The sequence below is a fragment of the Thunnus maccoyii genome, chromosome 3, assembly GCF_910596095.1.
Source record: "Thunnus maccoyii chromosome 3, fThuMac1.1, whole genome shotgun sequence".
NCBI classification, from domain to species: domain Eukaryota; kingdom Metazoa; phylum Chordata; class Actinopteri; order Scombriformes; family Scombridae; genus Thunnus; species Thunnus maccoyii.
Genome location: NC_056535.1, coordinates 20139464 through 20159894, shown reverse-complemented (window position 1 = coordinate 20159894; position 20431 = coordinate 20139464). Strand labels below are relative to the sequence as shown.

The 20431-nt window shown below is 39.7% G+C and overlaps 1 protein-coding gene across 9 annotated transcripts in view; it reads left to right on the top strand.

Annotated features, from left to right (window-relative positions):
* The window catches only part of cacna2d2a (calcium channel, voltage-dependent, alpha 2/delta subunit 2a), a 159020-nt gene that overhangs the window by 9104 nt on the left and 129485 nt on the right, over window positions 1–20431 (top strand). For all 9 annotated transcript variants that reach the window (XM_042401366.1, XM_042401351.1, XM_042401390.1 and 6 more), the window contains one exon: window positions 3184–3265. In XM_042401366.1, coding sequence (XP_042257300.1) covers window positions 3184–3265 — 82 coding nt within the window. The remainder of the gene's footprint in view (window positions 1–3183; window positions 3266–20431) is intronic.

Below are 20431 nucleotides of genomic sequence, written 5' to 3'. Positions count from 1 at the left end.
CCACGTTACTAAATTATGTGGAGAAAAGCTGTGCCAGTAACTGGAATCTAAATGGAAGGTAAAATATCTTTACAGTCTGTATGAAACTCAGATTAATTTCCAACACATTTTGTTATTTCCACACATACATGAGTAGTCCACCTTTTGCGAAGATATTGAAAGATATTTCAGCGTTGCACGTTGCAGAATGACAAGATCCATTGCAGCAGAATGAACGTAGTGTCGGTGTGTGGCTGATGCACAGGTCGTCCATCCAAAATCATTTCATCGCATTTTCTGCTGTTCCATAATGTTTGGATACATCAAAAACACAGGAGCCAAATAGCAAAGTTTTAATAGTACACCAGACTACAAAGAGCCAGACGGCATCAGTCGGCTTTCGTGTAGTACACAATGGCAACTTCTCTCTCTCTCTTTTTTTTTTTTTTTTTTTTTTAAGAGATATCACTGCTTTAACAACACAGAGCGTCTCAAAGCATTCATTGAACATTAGGCCTCAGCAGCGGCGCATAATTTACCAAACAAGCACCTCCTGATATCTGTGTAGTTGTTAGTAAACGGAGAGTTCTGCATATTTGTGACTGTGAAATATTTTTCTCTTTGATTTTACAACATGAATCTCACTGCATGTCTCAGGCCACCATGCAACATGCCACGTGAGTGCATTATGGCTTTAAATATTGTCAGCACAGCTTCATATGATCTAGTGTGATACACGTCAGTTGTGATAAGGCTGCGTGGTCGGATTCTTGCTGCCTGTTTGTGGGTCATGGATGTCAGTCTGCATATTTAAGTATGTTATTGATTATACTTGATGTACTTAATGTTATGAAATTGATTTAGAAAATAGAGAAGGAGCGATTAGGCTAATGTGTGCAAGTCTGCCTGTAGAACTGGTAGATAGATGGATGTAATGTTTTAATACAAGACTAAATATCAATGAGAGATTTGTGTTTACAGCTTAAATGTTGTCCTTTGTTTTAATTGCAACACTTAATCTAAACAGTTTATAATTTTCTCAAACATATTTGGAGTGGGCAGCATGGACGGCATTAATATTGCAGCAATAATCACAGTATTAACTTGATTAAGTATTCAAAATCTCATTGTGTAAAGTTCAAGCTAATGTTCATCCTGTTGAGTCAAACAATTTTTTTGTGTTAAAAAAACAAAACAATTAAACAAATGAATTTAAAGTCTCATCCTGTTATAGTTTTTTACTAACTTGTTACCATTTATTCTCACATGGGATCTGTGAACCACAATTTATTCATATGATTCATATGCCACTATTATATCTCTGTTCTATCATTGTATGGAGGTTATATGGACAGAAGATTAATGATAATATTGAATTCAGTTCCCAAACATAGTTCTGCCGACATGAACTGAGAAGACAATACCTTTACCTGCTTACCTGCATTCACCTGCTTGGCCATAGACAACATCCACCCCAGCTTAGATTTAATATTGCAATACCCAAATTATCAATAATATCAAACATATTCTGATGATTGATCGGGTAAATATTGTGAAGTGTGACTTTGCCAAGATCCCAGATGTGTGTGTATTTATATATACTCACAATTTAAGACATAACGGGACACTCTTTCTGCACGTCATTCTGTCAAAGCTGTATATATGTGTGTGTGTGTGTGCGTGTGTGTGTGTGCTTGTGTGTGTGTACATTGTACACTAATGAAGTTGCATAAGAAGTCTGCCTGGCTCGAGGACAGAGGCATTGTCCCTCACTGTTAGTATCACTGCGTTCTGCTCGGCTCTGCTCTCACTGTAAGCTTGTTTTCATTTCATATCGAGGTGACCTTTTCATAGTCAACGGCCTCTCCCCAGCGGTCCTGCTCTGCACAGTCCTTTTGGACAGTGGTTCTCAGAGTGGGGTCTGGGGACCCCCAGGGGTCCTTTAGGGGGGTCCAGGGGGTCCCCAGCAAAAAAGAGAATACTTATTTTTTACTATAATTCCATCCATAAATAACACAATGACAGAATGTGTTACTATTTTGGTCATGGGTTTCATACACTTTCTGTAACAAAATATCTAAAAGCAATAATTTTTCAGATGAGGGGATGGGGGGACAAAATGTTATCAAATGGGGGTCCGTGGTCTAATTTTTATCAGTTTAGGATCCTTCATGTGAAAAAGTTTGAGAGCCACTGCTTTTTGAGGCCCTCTTGCTTTCTCTTAATCTTGTTCCTATAAACACAGCAAGCGTGCACACTGACTGGCATGTTTGCTCTGCTGTTACTCTCCTGATGAAGCGCACTCTGGCTTGGCGAGCGCTGTCAATGCTTGGCATATTTGTGCGATTTAATAAATCTGTCTTCCCTCTTGTCTTCTGAGCAAATCTGACATTTAAAGATGACATTTGTCTCCGTCATCATATTAAAAGACAAACGACTCTGTTGTGTTGTGCTGTTGATGCTAGTGATTAGCTATCTGCAGGCTGCTAAAAGGAAAAGGTTGGCACCGAGTCAGTGGTTGGCTCACAAACACATGACAGAATTTATTCATCTGATTGCTGAGAGATTTCATTATTTATTTTTTTCAGTAAGAATTTTCTCGTTGGCCGTACACATGGATTGTTCGTCGTGTATGCAGGTTGGCCCCTGCTGCTGCTGCTTAAAAATGATCTAGTGAAAATCTTTATCCATTAAGTCATTTGTTGCTTGCTGGGAGATATACAGTGATGAGCTCCAGCCGTTTGATCTCTTAATTCCAAACTTGGCTCTGTCTGACAGAGATCAGCTCCTGCTTAGGGTGCACTTCTGTCAGACCTGAGCAGTTTTATTGCAGAGCTGCTGATCCCAACCGAGCCAAGACAGGCACGTTCGCTGCCAGTCCTGCCGGGGCCGACCAGATATATGCAAGATGTGATGGGGGAAGAAGGTGCTGATGACTAACCCAGACATTAGAAGAGATAGGAGACGGATACTTCCAGATAGCGAACCGGAAAGGGGGAGAGTGTGGCAGTTTGCCAACAGAAAAAGAGATACAAAAAATGGGGGGAGACTCACTCTCTGTGTCTCTTAGTGTCTCTCACAGTTGTACACATCCACTCAATCACATGTCAAGACAGAGAAACAAACGCTGTGACATAAGCATGACATGTTCAGGTGATAATGTAAAGTGATGCGGATTGAAAATGTCGTATTTTTATTTTCCAGAATGATTCACTGGGCTGGACGCATTGAGAAGGAGCTGGAAAAGGTTCTGCAGCACGTCACCGGAACTCAGCAGATGAGATCGGTAAGTTGACGTCACGCTCGCATGTGACGATGCGCATTTTCCTGCATTATTAATCAGCAAGATTTCACTGGGCGAGGTTGTACAACATAAGCTCCCAAGTGTGTGTCTGTGAGACACTGTGTTTTTTTATGAGCACTGCAAAAAATGTTGATCTTTTAAAAGACATTCAGTTTTAGTATTAAGTCTTTACATAATATATTCTCTGAGATGATTCTCCCCCGAGATACTTTTCCTGATACTTCTGGATTGACCTCAAAGTAAAGATACAGTGGAAAAAAAATTAATGTAACTGGTAAAATCTCTTCACTTGATTTAAGAAAAAAGAGATTTTTAAATTGTAACACTAAATGACTTGTCAAGACGGACACATTTTGCAGAATATGGTGTTGGTTGTTTGAGTCTGCGTTCTTGTATGAGGTTGTGTCTGTCTCGTGGTAGAGCAGATGGCCGAGCGGAGTGTGATTGACAGTGTTTCATCATATTTCTGCCGTATGCGCGTGTTCACCGTGTTTCCAGGGTTTGTAATGCACCCTGAGATAAACGCTTCATTATTGCTGTATGGGTGAGTGTGATTCATCCAGCCGGTATGGTGCCTGTGGCGACATTAATGCTAGCGGTAACAGTGGTTAGTGTGATGGCGACATTGATGGCTTCCAGAGAGGAGGAAGTGAGTTGACAGGGATCGTGCCGGTGTAAAGGTTAATGACCATTACTGGATATTAGACAGACACTAAGACTATAAGATAAGATAAGGTTGATTTTTAGCACTCATCCGGTGTAAAGAAAACCTAAGAGAGAATGTTTACCTGTATCCATCAAAACATTTACCTTTTGCAGTTTGTACAAATAGTATTCCCACTGTGCCATGTGGATTTCTAAATTGCAGTAAACTTCCAAAATAGGGTTTCAAGGTGAAAGCTTAGTATATTTTTATGAGAAAAAAAATGTGTATCTCCAAAATATCATCTTTACAGGAATGATGAAAAACAGTGCTGATCTAAGCTCGGTGTATTTCTGAACCCATTGGGATTTTGAAAGAGTTGTAAGAGAATTTTCTCAATCCATAAAGAGGCGCGTCATCCTTCAACATATCTGAACATTTAATAAAATCACTAAACTTGAAGGCCAGTTGTTTTCACCACAAAGTCACAAATTGTCTCAACTACTACGAACTTTCACTACTTTTTCCTGGATGTACGATGTAACTTAGTGTGGATTCAGACTTTGGTAGTAATAATCTTTTATTATTTTCAATTTTCAGTTATTTTCTCAATAAATCTATTCATCATTTGGTCCAGCACAGCACAAAATGTCCATCACAATTTCCTAAAGCTCAAGGTGAGGCTTGTTTTCTCCGACTAACAGTCTGAAACCCAAAGATGTCAAGTTTACTGTCACATAAGACAAAGAAAAGCAGCAAAGTGTTAGCATGGAGTTGCTTGAAAAAAGTTGCTGCTTATTATTTTTTCTGTTGATCAACCAATTAATTGAGTCATTTATTCAGTTCTATGATATTTAGAGGATTTTACTGTATGTATGATTTAAATATGTTACAATGTCTCCTGACTGCTTCTTGTAGAACTGGGATGTACATCGTCGAATGATCCTGAGCTTAATGAGACCCTTGGATGTTGACATGACATTAAATGCTCAGTGGACTTTAAGGTCTGTGGATTGAAACTCATTTACTACAAGTCCACAGGTGGCTGAGGTTTCTCTGTAGGCCAAACCCAACAAGTTGGGGACGTTCCAATGAAGCCGGTCTCTCTGAAAAAACATTACGTCCATCCCAGTGATGTTCTGTGTAGGGTGCCCATATGGCCGTGTGTGCATGTGTGTGTGCTGGCCTGACTGTGAGCGCAGGGCGGGTGTGAAAGAACATTTATCATGGCCCCAAACAGGAGTCGTCACAGGGTGTGCTAAATGGCCCAGCATGCCTAGAAAAGCCATTTTCTAAATGGATGCCTCTCTCTATACGTGTGTCTGATAGAAATCTTCCCAGGGCTATGCCGGCTGGTAACAAGATTGCCTCCCTCTGCGCCCCCTTTCTCTTCATGCGTAGTTTATTCTCACAGACAAAAAAAAATGTAAAGTGTGTGCAAATTATTTTTGAGTTTGTCTTACATGGAAAGAGACAAGGAAGTAAGTTAAATATATTGCGATCTGTTCAGTTCTTTTTGAGAAAGCGAGGTAGCCAGTGAGAGAGAGAGAGAGAAAGGCAATAACAGGGCAGCATAAATAGTTGAACACATGTTGAATTGGTCGACTTAAAAAACAACACAGGGATGTAAAATATTTAGATGTTTTTTTTTTTTTTTTTTTGCATACTGTTCCCCAAGTTTCTCCATAAATAAATAAAACTCAAGTTATTTAAATGTTAACAACTACATTCTAAGATATTCTGCCCAGGTTTGGTCAAGATGTTATTCTTCCCCGGGGGAGTGAGAGAAAGGAAGATAGAGGGTGAGTGATGTATCGGAGGAGTTGGAAGTTTCGAATGGAAGAGTGTGGAGCGCGGATAGACAAGGAGAGTGGGCGGTTTTTAGAGCGGAGGAGGAGGGTTTTTTAGAGAGAGAAAGGATGAAGAATGGCTTGACAATTGAGATGGATGTTCGGGCGGTTTTGTGTGTATATTTAGAGTCAAACTACTTAAGATGGATGAAGTGATAGAGGGGAAGGACGAGAATTGGTAAATTTGAATGTGAGCAGACGGATGCTGTTTATAGTCCTTATCCTCCTCATTATCCCCTGTGCTGCTGTGTTTGATGTGTTACAGTGTGTGATGATGAGAGGCGGCGTTGGACACTGCCATTGTTTCTATATCCTCAGGCTTACTCAGAGCAGGTTTAATAGGCACACATGAGCAGCGCGCCTACACCCACGTACTGTCATTACAGTGATTTGATGGTTTATCAGAGATGCAGACAGATAATATTAATATGTAGATATTAAAACATCAGGTGGACACACGTGTTCACTGTACTGTAAGATAATTGCACACATGCAGAGAGATGCTTTTATACCAGTGGTGGTTTCATGTCCTTTACAAGATCACGTTTTACTGTTGTGGCTGGTTGAGATGGAGCTAGCTAACACTTATCCACAGTACACAGATAGCTTCCCACTCTGTGGGTCATGAGGTAAAGGAGCCAAGAGATGATGTATAGGAGAGGAAATGAGAAAAAAACTGAGTTCTGTTGCACAAATTTTATTTTATTTTTTTAAAAACTTTTCTCTAATCTTTGCTATTTTTTTGAAATATTGGATAATTTTACCGCTTTGGGCCTCCAACAGTTATTTAAATGAAACCATCTGAAATCTTTAAAGGGGAAATCTATATTCGGTGGAACTGCCGATGACTCATAAACATCTGAAACATATCAAGAGTCCCCGACTACTAATCTTTAAAATAGCTAGTAACTATAGCTTTAAACAAATGTAGTGGAGTAAAAAGTACGATATTTTCCTCTAAACTGTAGTGGAGTAGAAGTATAAAGTATCATAAAATGGAAATACTCAAGTAAACTACAAGTACCTCAAAATTGCACGAAGTACAGTACTTGAGTAAATGTAGGTAGTTACATTCCACCACTATCTTATACATACTTGAAAACACATGCACATAAACCCATGGCAATTTCCTCAGTTTCAATTTAGCAAGCCTCTTAAATGGCGATGGCGTGCAACATATGCTGAACTCTCTCAAATTCATTTCAATAGGAAGAGTCTAATCAGCGTGAATAATTTAGCGTGGTGCACATGACTGCTTCTGAACTCCTCGCTTCAGCCTGACACTTTACAACGCTGAACTCTGAGGATCTGTCTGCTCCGCCTCCACGCCCTCTCCCTCTGCCGTTTGCTGCTCTTGATTACTGGAAACCTGAGAAGGATGCACATTAAGATCAATATACCCGCACATGGAAGCAGGGCGGGAAGACAGAGCACCAATTAATGGGCGTGGGATTCACCCAAACGAACTAGGCCTGGAGAAAGGCAGCTTCATTTTATTTTTGGTCTTTCTGTCACTTTTGCCCTTCACTCTGTGTGTCTCTTTGTCAACACTGCATCAGTCGGCCTACTGGCCACATGCTGGCTGAAGGTTTATCTCAGTTCAGCACAGACCTTCTTGCCACTAGTCCTTCCAATGCGAGTGTATGCATGAGCGTGTGTGTGTGTGTGTGTGTGTGTGTGTGTGTGTGTGTGTGTGTGGTAAGTTTTCCTTTTTGTCTTTAACATTGCAGAAGCTGCTGGTTCAATTTGATCAGCACAGGTGTGTTTTCATGACTCGGGGGAGAAGTTGTATGCGGACTGAACACAATACCAAATGTTTCTCGTACTTCTCCGAACCTTCACTCTGCTTCCTGGAAAAAGAAGGTTGCTCACGGCCAAGACAGCCGGCCTCAACAAACAGATATCTCTATAAAGTGCACCGGTGGATTTACTCACTATCGCTGACTACAGAAATTTCCAATAATCTGTCTCAAATGCCCAGCGCTATACTAGACATCACCCCTGCTCTTACTCCATGGCCCCCCTCCTTACTTCCTAAAGCTGACTTTTTAAAGCTTCACCTCTCTTTCCCTTTTTCCTCTCTCTCTCTCTCTCTCTCTTGCTCTCTCGCTGTGCAGATCCATCAGTGGAGGGTGATGTGAGGGCAGATCACTGCCATTTGTTTCTTGATTTAAAAGCTCCTTATGCCTGTAGACAGTTTACAGGAAGAGCTGAATGTCCCTCCTCCCACCATGAGCAGTTACCTTTAAAGGAGAGAGAGAGAGGGAGAGAGGGCTCAGCACCCCCTCTCCCCCCCCGCGCCCAATCTTCTGGCCTGGACCCTACACAACAGCAGCTTGTTATCTGGCTGAGTGAAACATCACAGGCTATTTCTGCAGGATAGATAATTTTCTGTATTTTCTCTCCTGCCTGCTTGTCTTAAGTGTCCCTCGGTCATTGTGTAACATGCATCAATACACACCTTGGTTTACTCTTACTGAGGTCCTCATGTTGAAATTAATGAATAAATCACTACAATTTTAGCTCAACTGCAACAGCAGTAAATTTTGCCCAAAGTATTGTCAGCTGGTAAAAACTCATTTTTTTCAAATAACAGATCATAATGCCTTTCAGGAATTCAAACATTTTCATGGTCAGGGTTTTTGTCTGCAATGTTTAGCTGAGCAATCTACTGTAATCATGGTTTTGTTTTTTTAAAAGCGTACACACACTGTTAAAAAAACAAAACCATGATTACAGTGTTTCTTTTTCTTTCCATCAGGACCTGCTGGTGTTGCCACCTTAACAATTTGTGATTGATTATGTGTACTGGAAGCACTTGATATACTGTATCACTCCTGAAGCAGAATTGAAACTAAACAGAGAGTTCAAAATTTGTTTATTTCTCAAATGTCTTAACACATACAAGAACATAGCTTTAATGAAAATGGTCTAAAACTGGCACGATACTGATTTACTCTGACCAAAGAATAAGTATGCAATACTATGAATCTGACCAGACAAATGATGCCGGCTTTCAGTACTTGACAGTCCTCAACAGTGTAAGTTGGCGCTCAGACCGAAAGCAGCCCATTATTAAAACAGTGCAAGGGGCTGCGTTAGTGGGGCTGTGTTTCCAGGAAGTCCAGTTTCAGTAACAGAACATGTGTTTGAAGGCTTATAAGACACCAAAACACTGAGTGAATTGCATATTAAGAGGAAGAATTTTATTGAAAATTATTATTAAAGTTATAATTATTTACTCTCATTGCGACAATTGCAACAGAAACAGTAATTCGGCGTTCACGTTATAAAGTAATCTATAAGGAATGTGCGTTTGCACATGTTTGATTGCTGAATGCATCACCTCGCTGAATGACGCTGCATGGTGGTCTGGCAAATGTTTTTTTCTCCAGATGACCACTGTGCTAATGGAACGGCCCCTTATATGAGTGAGAGAGCTGTGTTTTTTCACGCAGTGCTGATGTCAGTCTGAAGGGGCCAGCATACTCCATAACAAGTTCTTGTCAGACAGTCGAAAAGCTTTGGAACCTAACTCCCTCGCACACCTTTTCCGTCGCTGGATCAGGCAGGTGGTGTGCAGCCATTTCTGTAACTTTGCAAAACCGACTATTAGACATTCACACTCATTTCACAGCTCTTCCCTCCGCCTTCAAGTGTTGCCATTCTGAACAACAATTTCGTCTCTAATTGTGATACATGATTTTCAGAAATAGATTCTGTCTAGTCTAGTCATCTCTTCCATTTCTGTGTGCGAATGGATACACTGTCTAGATTTTTAAACCTGGCCGCATTGCCATTCAGACATTAACCATTAACCATTCACTAGAGTGAGGGGTCATGTTGTGTATCTTTCGTGTAATGCAAATAATTATCTGTCTGTGTGTCTAGCATTTACTGTGTGTTTACCCCAAACAAAATCAAAACACACAAGAAAATAACTGCGGACATTAGTGGCACATAAAACCAGTAGGAAGCTGAGCATTGAGCAGTGTGAGAGCTGGTCAGCACCATTACTCCCAGCCTCAGACTCCCCTGGGCTGAAAGGAGAACAGAAGGGCACACAAACACAGAGTATTTATTTTTCTGCCTTTTTATTGGTTTTCTGACACTGGGGAAGGTTACAAGGATTCCTCAGCTTCCCGGCTTGATGGCCTGGCACTGGTTAGCGGTGTTTATATAAATGAAAATACATATATCTGCAGAGCGCAGCCCTGCATGCAGATATCCCCGGTTGGTGTTAGAGGGAATTACTTGAAATAGCTGTGCAATAAAAATGTGACAGTTTAGAAAAACTAGAACCAGATTATATAGTGTCATTGCCCTATCTCCAGTTTCGTATTATGTTTTTTTATTTTTTTTATTTTATAACCGTAATCGACTGCTGATATTTTTACCCAACATGCAGAAAAAGTTTTATTATGCTGAAACTAAAACAGACCATCGCAAAAAAACCTCCAAAATTGTAACATTTAATTTGAATGATAACTTTCTGCAAATAGCAGGTTTTCAAAAATTGGAATTCTTATAATAATAAAATATAACCCAACCATTACTTACGTAGGGTATATTTCATCTCTCCTCACAGATATTTTATCTAGAAACTGTCAAGAAAACATCAGCAGATTTTTCAGTTCCTAGATAGCCTTGAAACAAAAGTGTTTTCTTTTTTATCTTCAGGTTAAAGCCAGCTGACTGAAATCAATCATGCAGGCTTTAAAGACATACTGCTACATAGTGAATGCTGCGCGCTCAGGATGTTAAGTGCTCTCTGGACACATTATAAAACATCTTACTGTATATCACTCGGTGTGCTTGTTGGTTCCAATGCGGTGAATTACCAGGATGGAGCTGTAAAGGCCCATCGGGGGTAAAAAAAAAAAAAAAAGTCCCTTTAGTGTCTCCGTTGAACAATCAGAGATAACCTGAGTGTCTGAATCTCACCGACATTCACTGTGTTACAATGTGGGGACTTTATTTATGTTGGTAATTGTTGATTGATGAATTCAGATGCATTCATGCTACTAGCGACTTTTTTTGGGGGGGGGGGGATAAGGCCTTGCACTTGTTTAAAGGCAGACAATATAGCATTATGTGTCAAAATAGGATTAGAGGTCTGGTAAAGCTCTAGCCCTGTCAGAGGAAGATGCTTTATTTTGCCTACGCTGCAAATCTTTTCTCCTTGTCTCCATTTTTTTTTACACTATTATTTGCACAGCGTATCTTGCGCATGCTTGTGTAATTTTTGGTCGTCTTCTGTTTGATGTTCTAGGAAGCACATGACGTGTCTTTGGTGCTATCTGTGCTTGACAGAAAGAAAAAAAAAAAAATGGGTACAGTTCCCTGAGTGGGTTGCAGTGGTAATGTAGAGTGGCGTGATGCCCTAGAAAATTCCAGGTGTGAAGTGCTTTATTCATTCCACTGCAGAGGGAGTGCTTCTCTATGTGTGAAGTGGTAGGTGTGACGTTTTTCTCCATTGTGAACAAAATATATTTGTTTTTTGTTTTTTTTTGTTTTTTTTTTATGGCTGTTTTTGTGTTTGCATGTGAGGGAGTTTGGGTGCACTGAAGTCTCAGAGGTTTTGTCCTCCTCTTCTTCTCTTCCCCCTCCACCTGCACTAGTCTGTGATTGATTGGTCACAGTTCTGAATAACTTTAATTGGCTTGCCTCAGCGGTGGGTGGTTCTCAAATGCTGGATGAGTCCTAGAGAAGCGTTTTAATTTTTGATCATGTAGGCAGTAAGGACTCTCTACTGCCATCTGAGAGGGGCCTTCAGAAGTGCTACCTAGCTCACTTTGTTTCTTCTGCCTTGTTTTCTCTCTCTCTCTCTATCTCTCTCTCTCTCTCTCTCTCTCTCTCTCTCTCTCTCTCTCTCTCTCTGTGTAAAATCTGGTAGAGAAGCTTCCCCTCCCTTCACAATCTATCCACCCCCTTCTTTGGCTTCGAGCTGGACTCACTCTCATCTCAGCCTCTGGCCCTTTTCCCAGGGCTCCGTTGTTTGATGGGATTTGTGCTCCACCACTACAATTGCTGTGTTACACATATACTCTCTCATGTGCATGCTTGCACACATATACTATATTTGCAAACACACATACAATACACACATATATTAACTCTGTCTCGTTGATAAAAATTACTAATTTTCAACAGCGAATATTTTTTTCAGTGAGACGTAATGCCACTCGAATTACGTTTTTATCTACATAATGAGGAAACGTTTTTAATTAACATATCTGCCAAGTCACAAAATGACCATACAGAACGTATCTCTAAAACATAAAACATTCACTGACGACATATTTAATTTGTATTCCATAAAATACCCACTTGTGGCAATTAAAGTATGAGTAGTTTTACACTTAACCAACACCAACCACAGGCACTTTGTGTGCACACCATCCATCCCAACCACCTCCCTACAAATTGTGTTTGGCACAAAGTGTGGCAAAACAAATTAGTACTATGTAGAGGGTTGCACACAAACACAAAAATGCATAAGTGAATAGTTTTGTTAAAATTGCCATATTGCTTGCACTGATACAATTATACCCCTGCTCATTCATAGTTATGATTTTTACAAAAGCAAACAAGGACATAATAGCCTACTATTGCCATTTTTTGACCATCAAATCTTGTGGAGCTGAGAGTCTCTCATAAATGCAGGCGAGCATAAAATATTGATGAATCTCAAAGCAGGATGTAGTAAAAGGCCTGGAAGTCACCATCACACATTAGACTGATTAGAGGAAAAAAAAGAACATCATTACCTCCCTGTACAGGTTATTTCACAGTAAAATTCAAAGATAATGAGAAACTTTTCCATTCCCCCGGACCAATATTACAGTTTACTTTGTAAAACTAAAAAGTGCTTATAATTTCTGTTCTCATCAACTTGTTGAGAAGTTTTCTGCAATCCAGCATATATATATATATACATATATATATTGCTGCTGTGTTTTGTGCTATTTTAATAATAGCTCCACTTTGAAAAAGATTTAATAGTAGCCTACCACAAAAAAAACAAATCAATGATTATATGCTTAAATAAGCCCACTGTTTATATTCATGGACACAGTGGTTGGCTCTTTATAATTGGCCGGACTTCTAATAGCTTGCCAAGTAAACTGAAATTCAAGTGCAGAGTTTGTTTATTAATAATACTGGCATGAGGACTGACTTCTTGTTTACTTTTTTTTTTTTTTTACAGTTTAGATGTAGTGGTTGGTCCACTAGTGCAGCTACAGTATGACATTGCTATTTAAATTAGCATCAACACTGTAATAACTACCACTCAGCATTTATTTCTAAACATCAAGCTAAATGCATTTATTTAATGTAATGTAATTTCGCTATAATTATCACATTAATGACTGTATAGTTGTAATTTTCCGGGCTTTGCAACATTGGGGATATGCAGAAATAAATCACACGTGGAAAAATATCAAATATTTGATCGTCAGTGTTTTTTTTAATATATACATATGTGAGAGTTGAATTTTCATTCTATTGTTGCTGTGTAGCTGCAGCATCTGCTTTACATAGACTGTGTGTGTAAACCAGCAGTCTGTCTTTGCCTACAGGCAGCTTAGCCTCCATTGTCATGTGAATGTGGATGGCATGTGAGCGAATGTTTGGGGATGCTCAGGAGTTAAATCCTGGATAGTGCAATGGATTTAAGATCGCTCACTGACACTGTAAAGACAAGTTTTCATCGGTGTGTAGTGCTATACAGTTTACAATATGAGCTGTGTGGTTGGATTCATGCAGCCACACGAGTGGTCTCTTGAGTTTTCTAGTGTGATGATTACAACACGTGTATATGCGCGTGCGACCGTGCACGTATGTGCTCACGCGTGTGTTTGTATGAACTCTGGACCACCAGCTCATTTCACACACAGACAGACATCAAAGGCGGTTTGAATTAACCCTGCGTGTCGGGGCCGCTCTGCATGCCATCCGCAATTTCACATCTCTGCCGCTCCAGCAGCACCAAACTTACATGCCCATTCATATTGAAATGAACAGATGGAGTTTTTGCCGTGCACCAAATCGCCATCCTTCACTGAGAAAAGATAAAACTTCAAAAGAGCGGAGATACATTCGGATCTGTTTGCAGGTGGTGAGGCCGTGTGTCGTCGCAGGTGATGTGGAGGTGTTCTGTGTCTCTGTGAAAGTGTGGGTAAAGTGCAGGTATCATGTTTTTCTTATTAAAGCAGGTCAATTGTGTTTCCATTACAGCCCTCTTGCAAAAGCCAGCTCCCTTTCTCCTTGATTAGACACCGCAGAAATGATGTCATGGTCACGCACACACATGCACACGCACAGACAGGTACACACATCAAAGCATAACGTGTCTCACCTCTTTTAACTCGCTCTTAAATCCATAACAGGAAGGAATGGCTCTCACCATATTGTTTGTGTGTCAAAAATGTGTTGTTTTTTGTTTTTTTTTTGTAAATTGTTTTGACTGGATAGCGTTACGTCTCCCTTTCCAGTCCTAACACTCATTTTCACCTCATCTTGGCAGCTAATTTAATTTTTATATTGTATTTATTGATCTGGCCAACTTCAATTTCCTGCGGCGGCGTGATTCTGCTGCACGATGAAAGCGATAATGTCGATGAACAGGCGGCGATGGCGAGGATGGAAATGGTGATGAAGAATGTGATGATGATAATTTCTGTGGGTGATTGTGATTGCGAGTTGTATGCTGATTAGAGCTGTGTCTGAAGATGGCTGGGGTCGCTGCAGTGTAGGTGAAGCCATCAGCTGCACTGTGTGTTTTTAATATCCCTCAGCCATCAAGTAGGCTGTCATGACAGCCATCCAGTAAACACATTCATATTTCATTAATCTGGCCTCTCCCCTCTCCTCCCCCTGACGGCCTCTTATTGTCTCCTCTAGAGGTTGTTCAGTAATCCACTGAGACCTTACCTCATCCTACTGTGTTACCTGCACCCACACACATAACGCGCTGTGCTGTAAGTACTACAGTAGGAAGTCTTTTCTCATTGTAATTTGGCATACACTCACTGAGTCTATGATGGCTAAATTTAACTGCGTATAGGACCACTTTAATACAAATACACCCACACATGCACCCCCCTGTGCACTTGTATTTACAGTTTAATATGTGTGCATACCACTGGCACATGCTGACACACAAACAGCTTTTAGATTAAAATACTTTAAACTCTCAAACTAAGAGGGCAGGTGGATAAACTGTACGATATTTGACCAAAATATCATCACATTTTTTAAATAACTGCCTTTTTTAAATACATCGGTAGAGAGGTTTTGTGTTTGTCATGTCTGGAATATGTGTGGGTATTTTTTTTTTCTTTACATGCTCACCCACATACTGTTTCACCACTGCTATTCAAGACAGAGCCACGCAAAAAGACAACACAATGGGTGAAATAATGTTACATAAATTTTAGCAAGCCTGAAGGTGGTTTGACTGCTCATTCTTGACCTTGGAAACAGTTGACAAAACAATCTCAAACCGAGGTTCCACCTACTTGTTTGTTTCAGAGCTTTCAAACCACATCACACAGTCTTCATCAGCAGACAGTTTGCTCAGGTGTCATGGAGCCATAGTAGCCTTCAGAAGACCTTCTGAATTGCCGCCCACACCTCATATGTGTTCAGTGATTCAAATAGATCCGGTGTTGTGCATTGTCAGGGTGTTGTGCAGGGTCTGCTAGCTAGCTACCTAGCTGCATCTATTAAAAATAACAGCAGAAATCTTTCATAGATGAGAGTAGTTGCCTACAGCATAATCCTTTGATCAATATGGAAAACATTTAGTGAATTGCTCCTAGTGAGCGCTACCGCAGCTTCAGTGTCAAATGATGTTGGCAGCACAGATACGTCACTGACTGGTTAGGGCAAAACAAAATAAAACAATACGAACACAATATCTGGATTAATGAAGTGAAACAAAATGGCAATGCTGTCTCACCATCAGCTTGAAACATATAGATATTAAAATGTTATAAGCTCCAGAACATGTGAGTAAGAGGACTTTAAACTGAGATTATTTTGACAACTGAATTAGGAAAGTAAACTGCACAGAAATTGTAAAACTTTGGCCAAATATGAAAGAAACTTGCTTCATAAATTGACAGTGGCACCACCATGTCTGGATAGATTTTACAGCCGTTTTCAATCTATAAAAAAGAGGTTATTTCCCGAAAGCTAATATATTTTTTCAACCTATTCACATCACACTTATGTTGCAATATTGGATTGGCAGTATTCAGACAGTAGTCCACAATCTGTTCCATCTGGACAAACAGTACGACTGCCAATAACCCATATGAGACAGTAGCATGGCCTCACACTTAATCATTCAAAGTTAATGACACAATGTTTCTATCATCATCTTGAGTACAAATACGAGTCCGTCATTCAAAATTTAAAGATCATTGTGATGTGTGAAGGGGGACACAACCTACCACAAAGTGCCTCGTTACTCAGACTGGGTTTGAACTCCCATTGTTAATTTTAACACTTATGTCTGGACCTTTACTGTGTATTTCAAATGACATTCATCATTTAGAGGGGCTCATGTGTTGTGCTGTTTTTTTTTATGGCAGGAAACAATTATAGCTTTGCAGAGTTAATTTCAGACTGATTTCTTGTGTAATTTATTTCTGCATGCCAATGAAATGGTAATGGGTCATTGCTTATAGGGTGGCATTTTAGTTAAGGCCTGTCTCATAGTTCTTGTACCATACTAAAACGAACATTTGTCTCTGTCCGTAATGAAGGCTTGTTATAAATTTTCCTTGTATGAATTATTCAGTTGCACTCAGCTGAACTGATCTAGGTGCATTTGTATATTGTGTGTGTGTGTGTGTGTGTGTTTGTAACTGCTCCAGATAAAGATGACGTTACTGGTCTTCAGAGCGGGAAAAGGGATAAAGCTGTTTGTATTCGATAGGATTTAGCATCAAATGAGGAGGATAAATAGTCCATCCAGGACTGATTGAGCCTCAAAATGTAATACGGATGCAAGGATACAAGAGCGTGTGTGTGTCACGAGGCATGTGTGTGTGCCTGTGTGAAGCTTAGGTGTGTGTACATTAGAAAAAGATTCAGTTACAGTCATATCTTAAGGAAAAAGACATGTATGTATACTGACCGTAAAATCCCTTTTTTGCTTGCCAGTGTGGTGTATTCGTGAAGAGATTTTGGCAACCGAAGGTGGCTCAGGGGTGTTTGTGTATTTCTTCATATTGGTGGTTGGGAACACTCTCGTCTGCCGGTAATATAAACCCTGCATGACCCCCAGGGTCTGCAATGTAAAATTCAAAGTTAAATGTGAGGAGTTGTGAAGCCCTCTGCTGAGACTCCTCTCAGCACCTCAACTCTACTAACAAGACCAATCGTCACGCGGTAATGACCCACAGACATGCAAACTGCACACTGACTCTGCGGGCCAGACTCTCTCCAAGGTTTATCCACTCTTAAGGCAATTGTCCTTTTTACCATGACCCTGTCTACGCATGTCTATTTTTGAAATGGCTGTTAGTCACTTGTTTTTCTGTTGCTCTTATGCCATTAAGATACGGTTGACTATTGTCTCAAAAGTCATGTAACACAGCTAGAGTCTCTCCATATCTAGTGGACTGCTGCACTCAAATTAGCAGCTTTTAGTCACAGCTCTCTGTGTGACTCAACTCTACAGTCTCTGTGTGAGTTGATAGCCAAGGCTGAGGTCAACTGTGCAATTCTCGCTCTCTCTGTGCGACATACTTTAATGTAACTCTCACTGAAGAGCCGCCAAAAGAAAATTTCAGTCTTGTCAGAAGACATTTTTACTGGCTGTTGTTTAAAATAATGGGGGGGACCTGCATTTTGTCAAACCATTAGGGTTACTGCTTACTTGTTAGATGCAAACTTAACAGATGTGGAAGCCAAATACTGTACAATAAGAGACATATAGTCAAATGTGGGATCTGATACAATCCACACTTTTAGGATTAAAAGTTAAATGAAGTTAAATGTTTAAATCAACCCACCACAGTATACAACTCCAAATACTTCTAGATTTAATTTCAAAATAGTTTCACATAGATTACATCTGCAAATCCTGAGGTATAAAGCCACAGTGATGTTTAATGTAATAGGTAAATCACCGTAAAATATGATAAAAACAATGGAAATCAGGAGAGTTGACAGTTAAATATGTTGACAGTTATACATGTGGAGTGTCTGCCCTCCACATGACAGATGTGATGGTACCACGCACCTATAAATGACTAGTGGCTACTGTGAATGACTATGATTTATAACTGAAAGAGTTCAGTTCAGATTTTGGGATTAAAGCAGAGGAACAACGCACTCAAACACCAGGAGAAATGTTGTCACCGCAACAGCAAAGAAACATAATAATTTGCAGTACCACAGAGCAACAACAGAGACAGTTGAATAGTGACCGCACGCCATGAAGCCAGTAGAAGTGTACTTCAAGCACAAACACAACTTGTCCTGATAATGGCTTAGAAAAAAGCATTTAACTCAGCTATGAAAAATTGTTTGCAAAAAGGGCTTTTGTTTCTTTGTATTCTGTATTAGCTTTATCATAGTTGCTAGCTTATTAATGGCTTACTGATGGCTGTAGTCACTGATACTATATAGACTATATTATTCACTCTTGTGAGAGTTACATTATTCCCATTATTCACTCTTGTGAATAATACAGTCAAGGGTAGACTTCCCACAGAAAAACACACACAGCAATAAAAAGGCTTTATATTCTTTTGACTAGAGCCACAACAATGAATCTATAAGTCAGTTGGCAGCAAATTTATCTCCAACTATTTTGATAATTGATTAATCAGTTAAGTCGTTTTTCAAGAAAAAATACTAAAGTTCACTTGTTCAAGCTTCTTAAATGTGAATATTTTCTGGTTTCTTTAGTCTTTTATGATATTAAACTGGATGTCGTTGGATTATGGACCGTTGGTCGGAACAAAACAAGACATTAGAGGTTGCACCGTTGGCTTTAGGAAACAGCAATCGACATTTTTCACCATTTTCTGATATTTTATAGACCAAAGAACTAATCAAGAAAGCCATAGTCAGATTACTCAATAAAAATAATTGTTAGTTGCAGCCCTATATTCAACACAAACTGTCCGAACTGTCCAAATCTTGGTGCTCCAAAAGGTTTATATAAACTCTGAAGAAGACACGCTTGTGTCATAACACCGGCTCATGGAAAAAAGTGTGAGCTGCAAGTGCTCCTGCCTTCTTTTATTTAGACGTGTTTGGTTCCCAAAGTTATCAGGACATCTTATGTCGTAGAGTCACCTCCCTGCAGGTTTGAGTGTGTAAGCTACACAGTGGATTCTTTCTTAGTTATTTGTTTTTGATTGTTTTAATATTGTAGCTCAGATGCAGTTAAAGTCTTTGAGTGCAAATGAGACTAGAACATATTTTTGAGCGAGCGCTTCCTCAAAGAACTACAACTGGAGACCAATTGAAACTTGTAACTGGTTCATATTACGTCAGTGTTCATTGTGTTTAAATGAGCACATTCTGCTTCCCATTATCCTGCAGTATAGGAGAAATGATTTAATATATTAGGAGAGAATATGCAACTCAGGTATTAGAGTCATGGTAAGACTCTTGTGTCTGCCTTTTTTCTCACAGACATACAGAAGCCACTGTGACTGACTCACTAAAGTGGAAATTGAAACTTACAGCTTGAAGAATGAGCATTTTATGAAACATTTTCCTTTGTACTGTAGCTTTGCAAATTTGTGCACCAAAGCGTAAACTTTCTGGCTCTAAAGAGGATCATTCTTTTCAGCCATCAGTCAGGCTGGTTCACAGTCCCTCTGCTTCAAATATTTCTGACATACACAAACACTCAAGCGTACGTATGAGACATAAATGAAGAAGCAAGGATATCTTTCATCAGTATATCTCTACAACTCGCTATGCTACCTCTGCTAGAACCAAGGTAAATTATACTTTTTATCACAATACTAGATCATGCGAAATATCTTTTATTGAGATTTTTCATCATGATATACACCACGACAAATGCTCTGTTACAGGGATTTTCATTTGAACTTTTTGGGTGACCCACATTTTCAGAAGAAACTGTGTGATCCGAAACAGATTTTGCAGGCTACAGTGCGGTATAGGTTTATGTAAGTAGCTCTAACACAGTTATTTTATTCAAATGAATTTATCTTCCACAAGGAAGTAGGGAGAGCTTTGGCAACCTGTGGATTATTTTGACATTGGGATTTTGTACAACAATTTAGGGAACCTTTTAATTCTCCCAAGACATAACTGGTTGTTTTGTTAAAAAATGTTTTGATAAATTGAATATTACAGCAGTGTTTCATCGTGAAATAAAAGACTCCCTGGGTGTGACATAGCTGTAGATCCATGTGTTCATTATTTAGGGCCCTATTGCTTAGCCTTGGTTCTGAGAGGTTGTTAAATGTGCATTTGTTTGTTTTTTTACGAGTAGAAAGCAGCCGTTAGGACCCCGTGTGTGTGTGTGTTGTATGATAATATAGTAAGCAAGGCCCCACATTGATCTTTATTTTAATAGTGTGTTTGTAGAGCTTTTCATAGAGCAGCCTCGCACGTTGAAGGCATTGATTGTTGCACAGTCACACA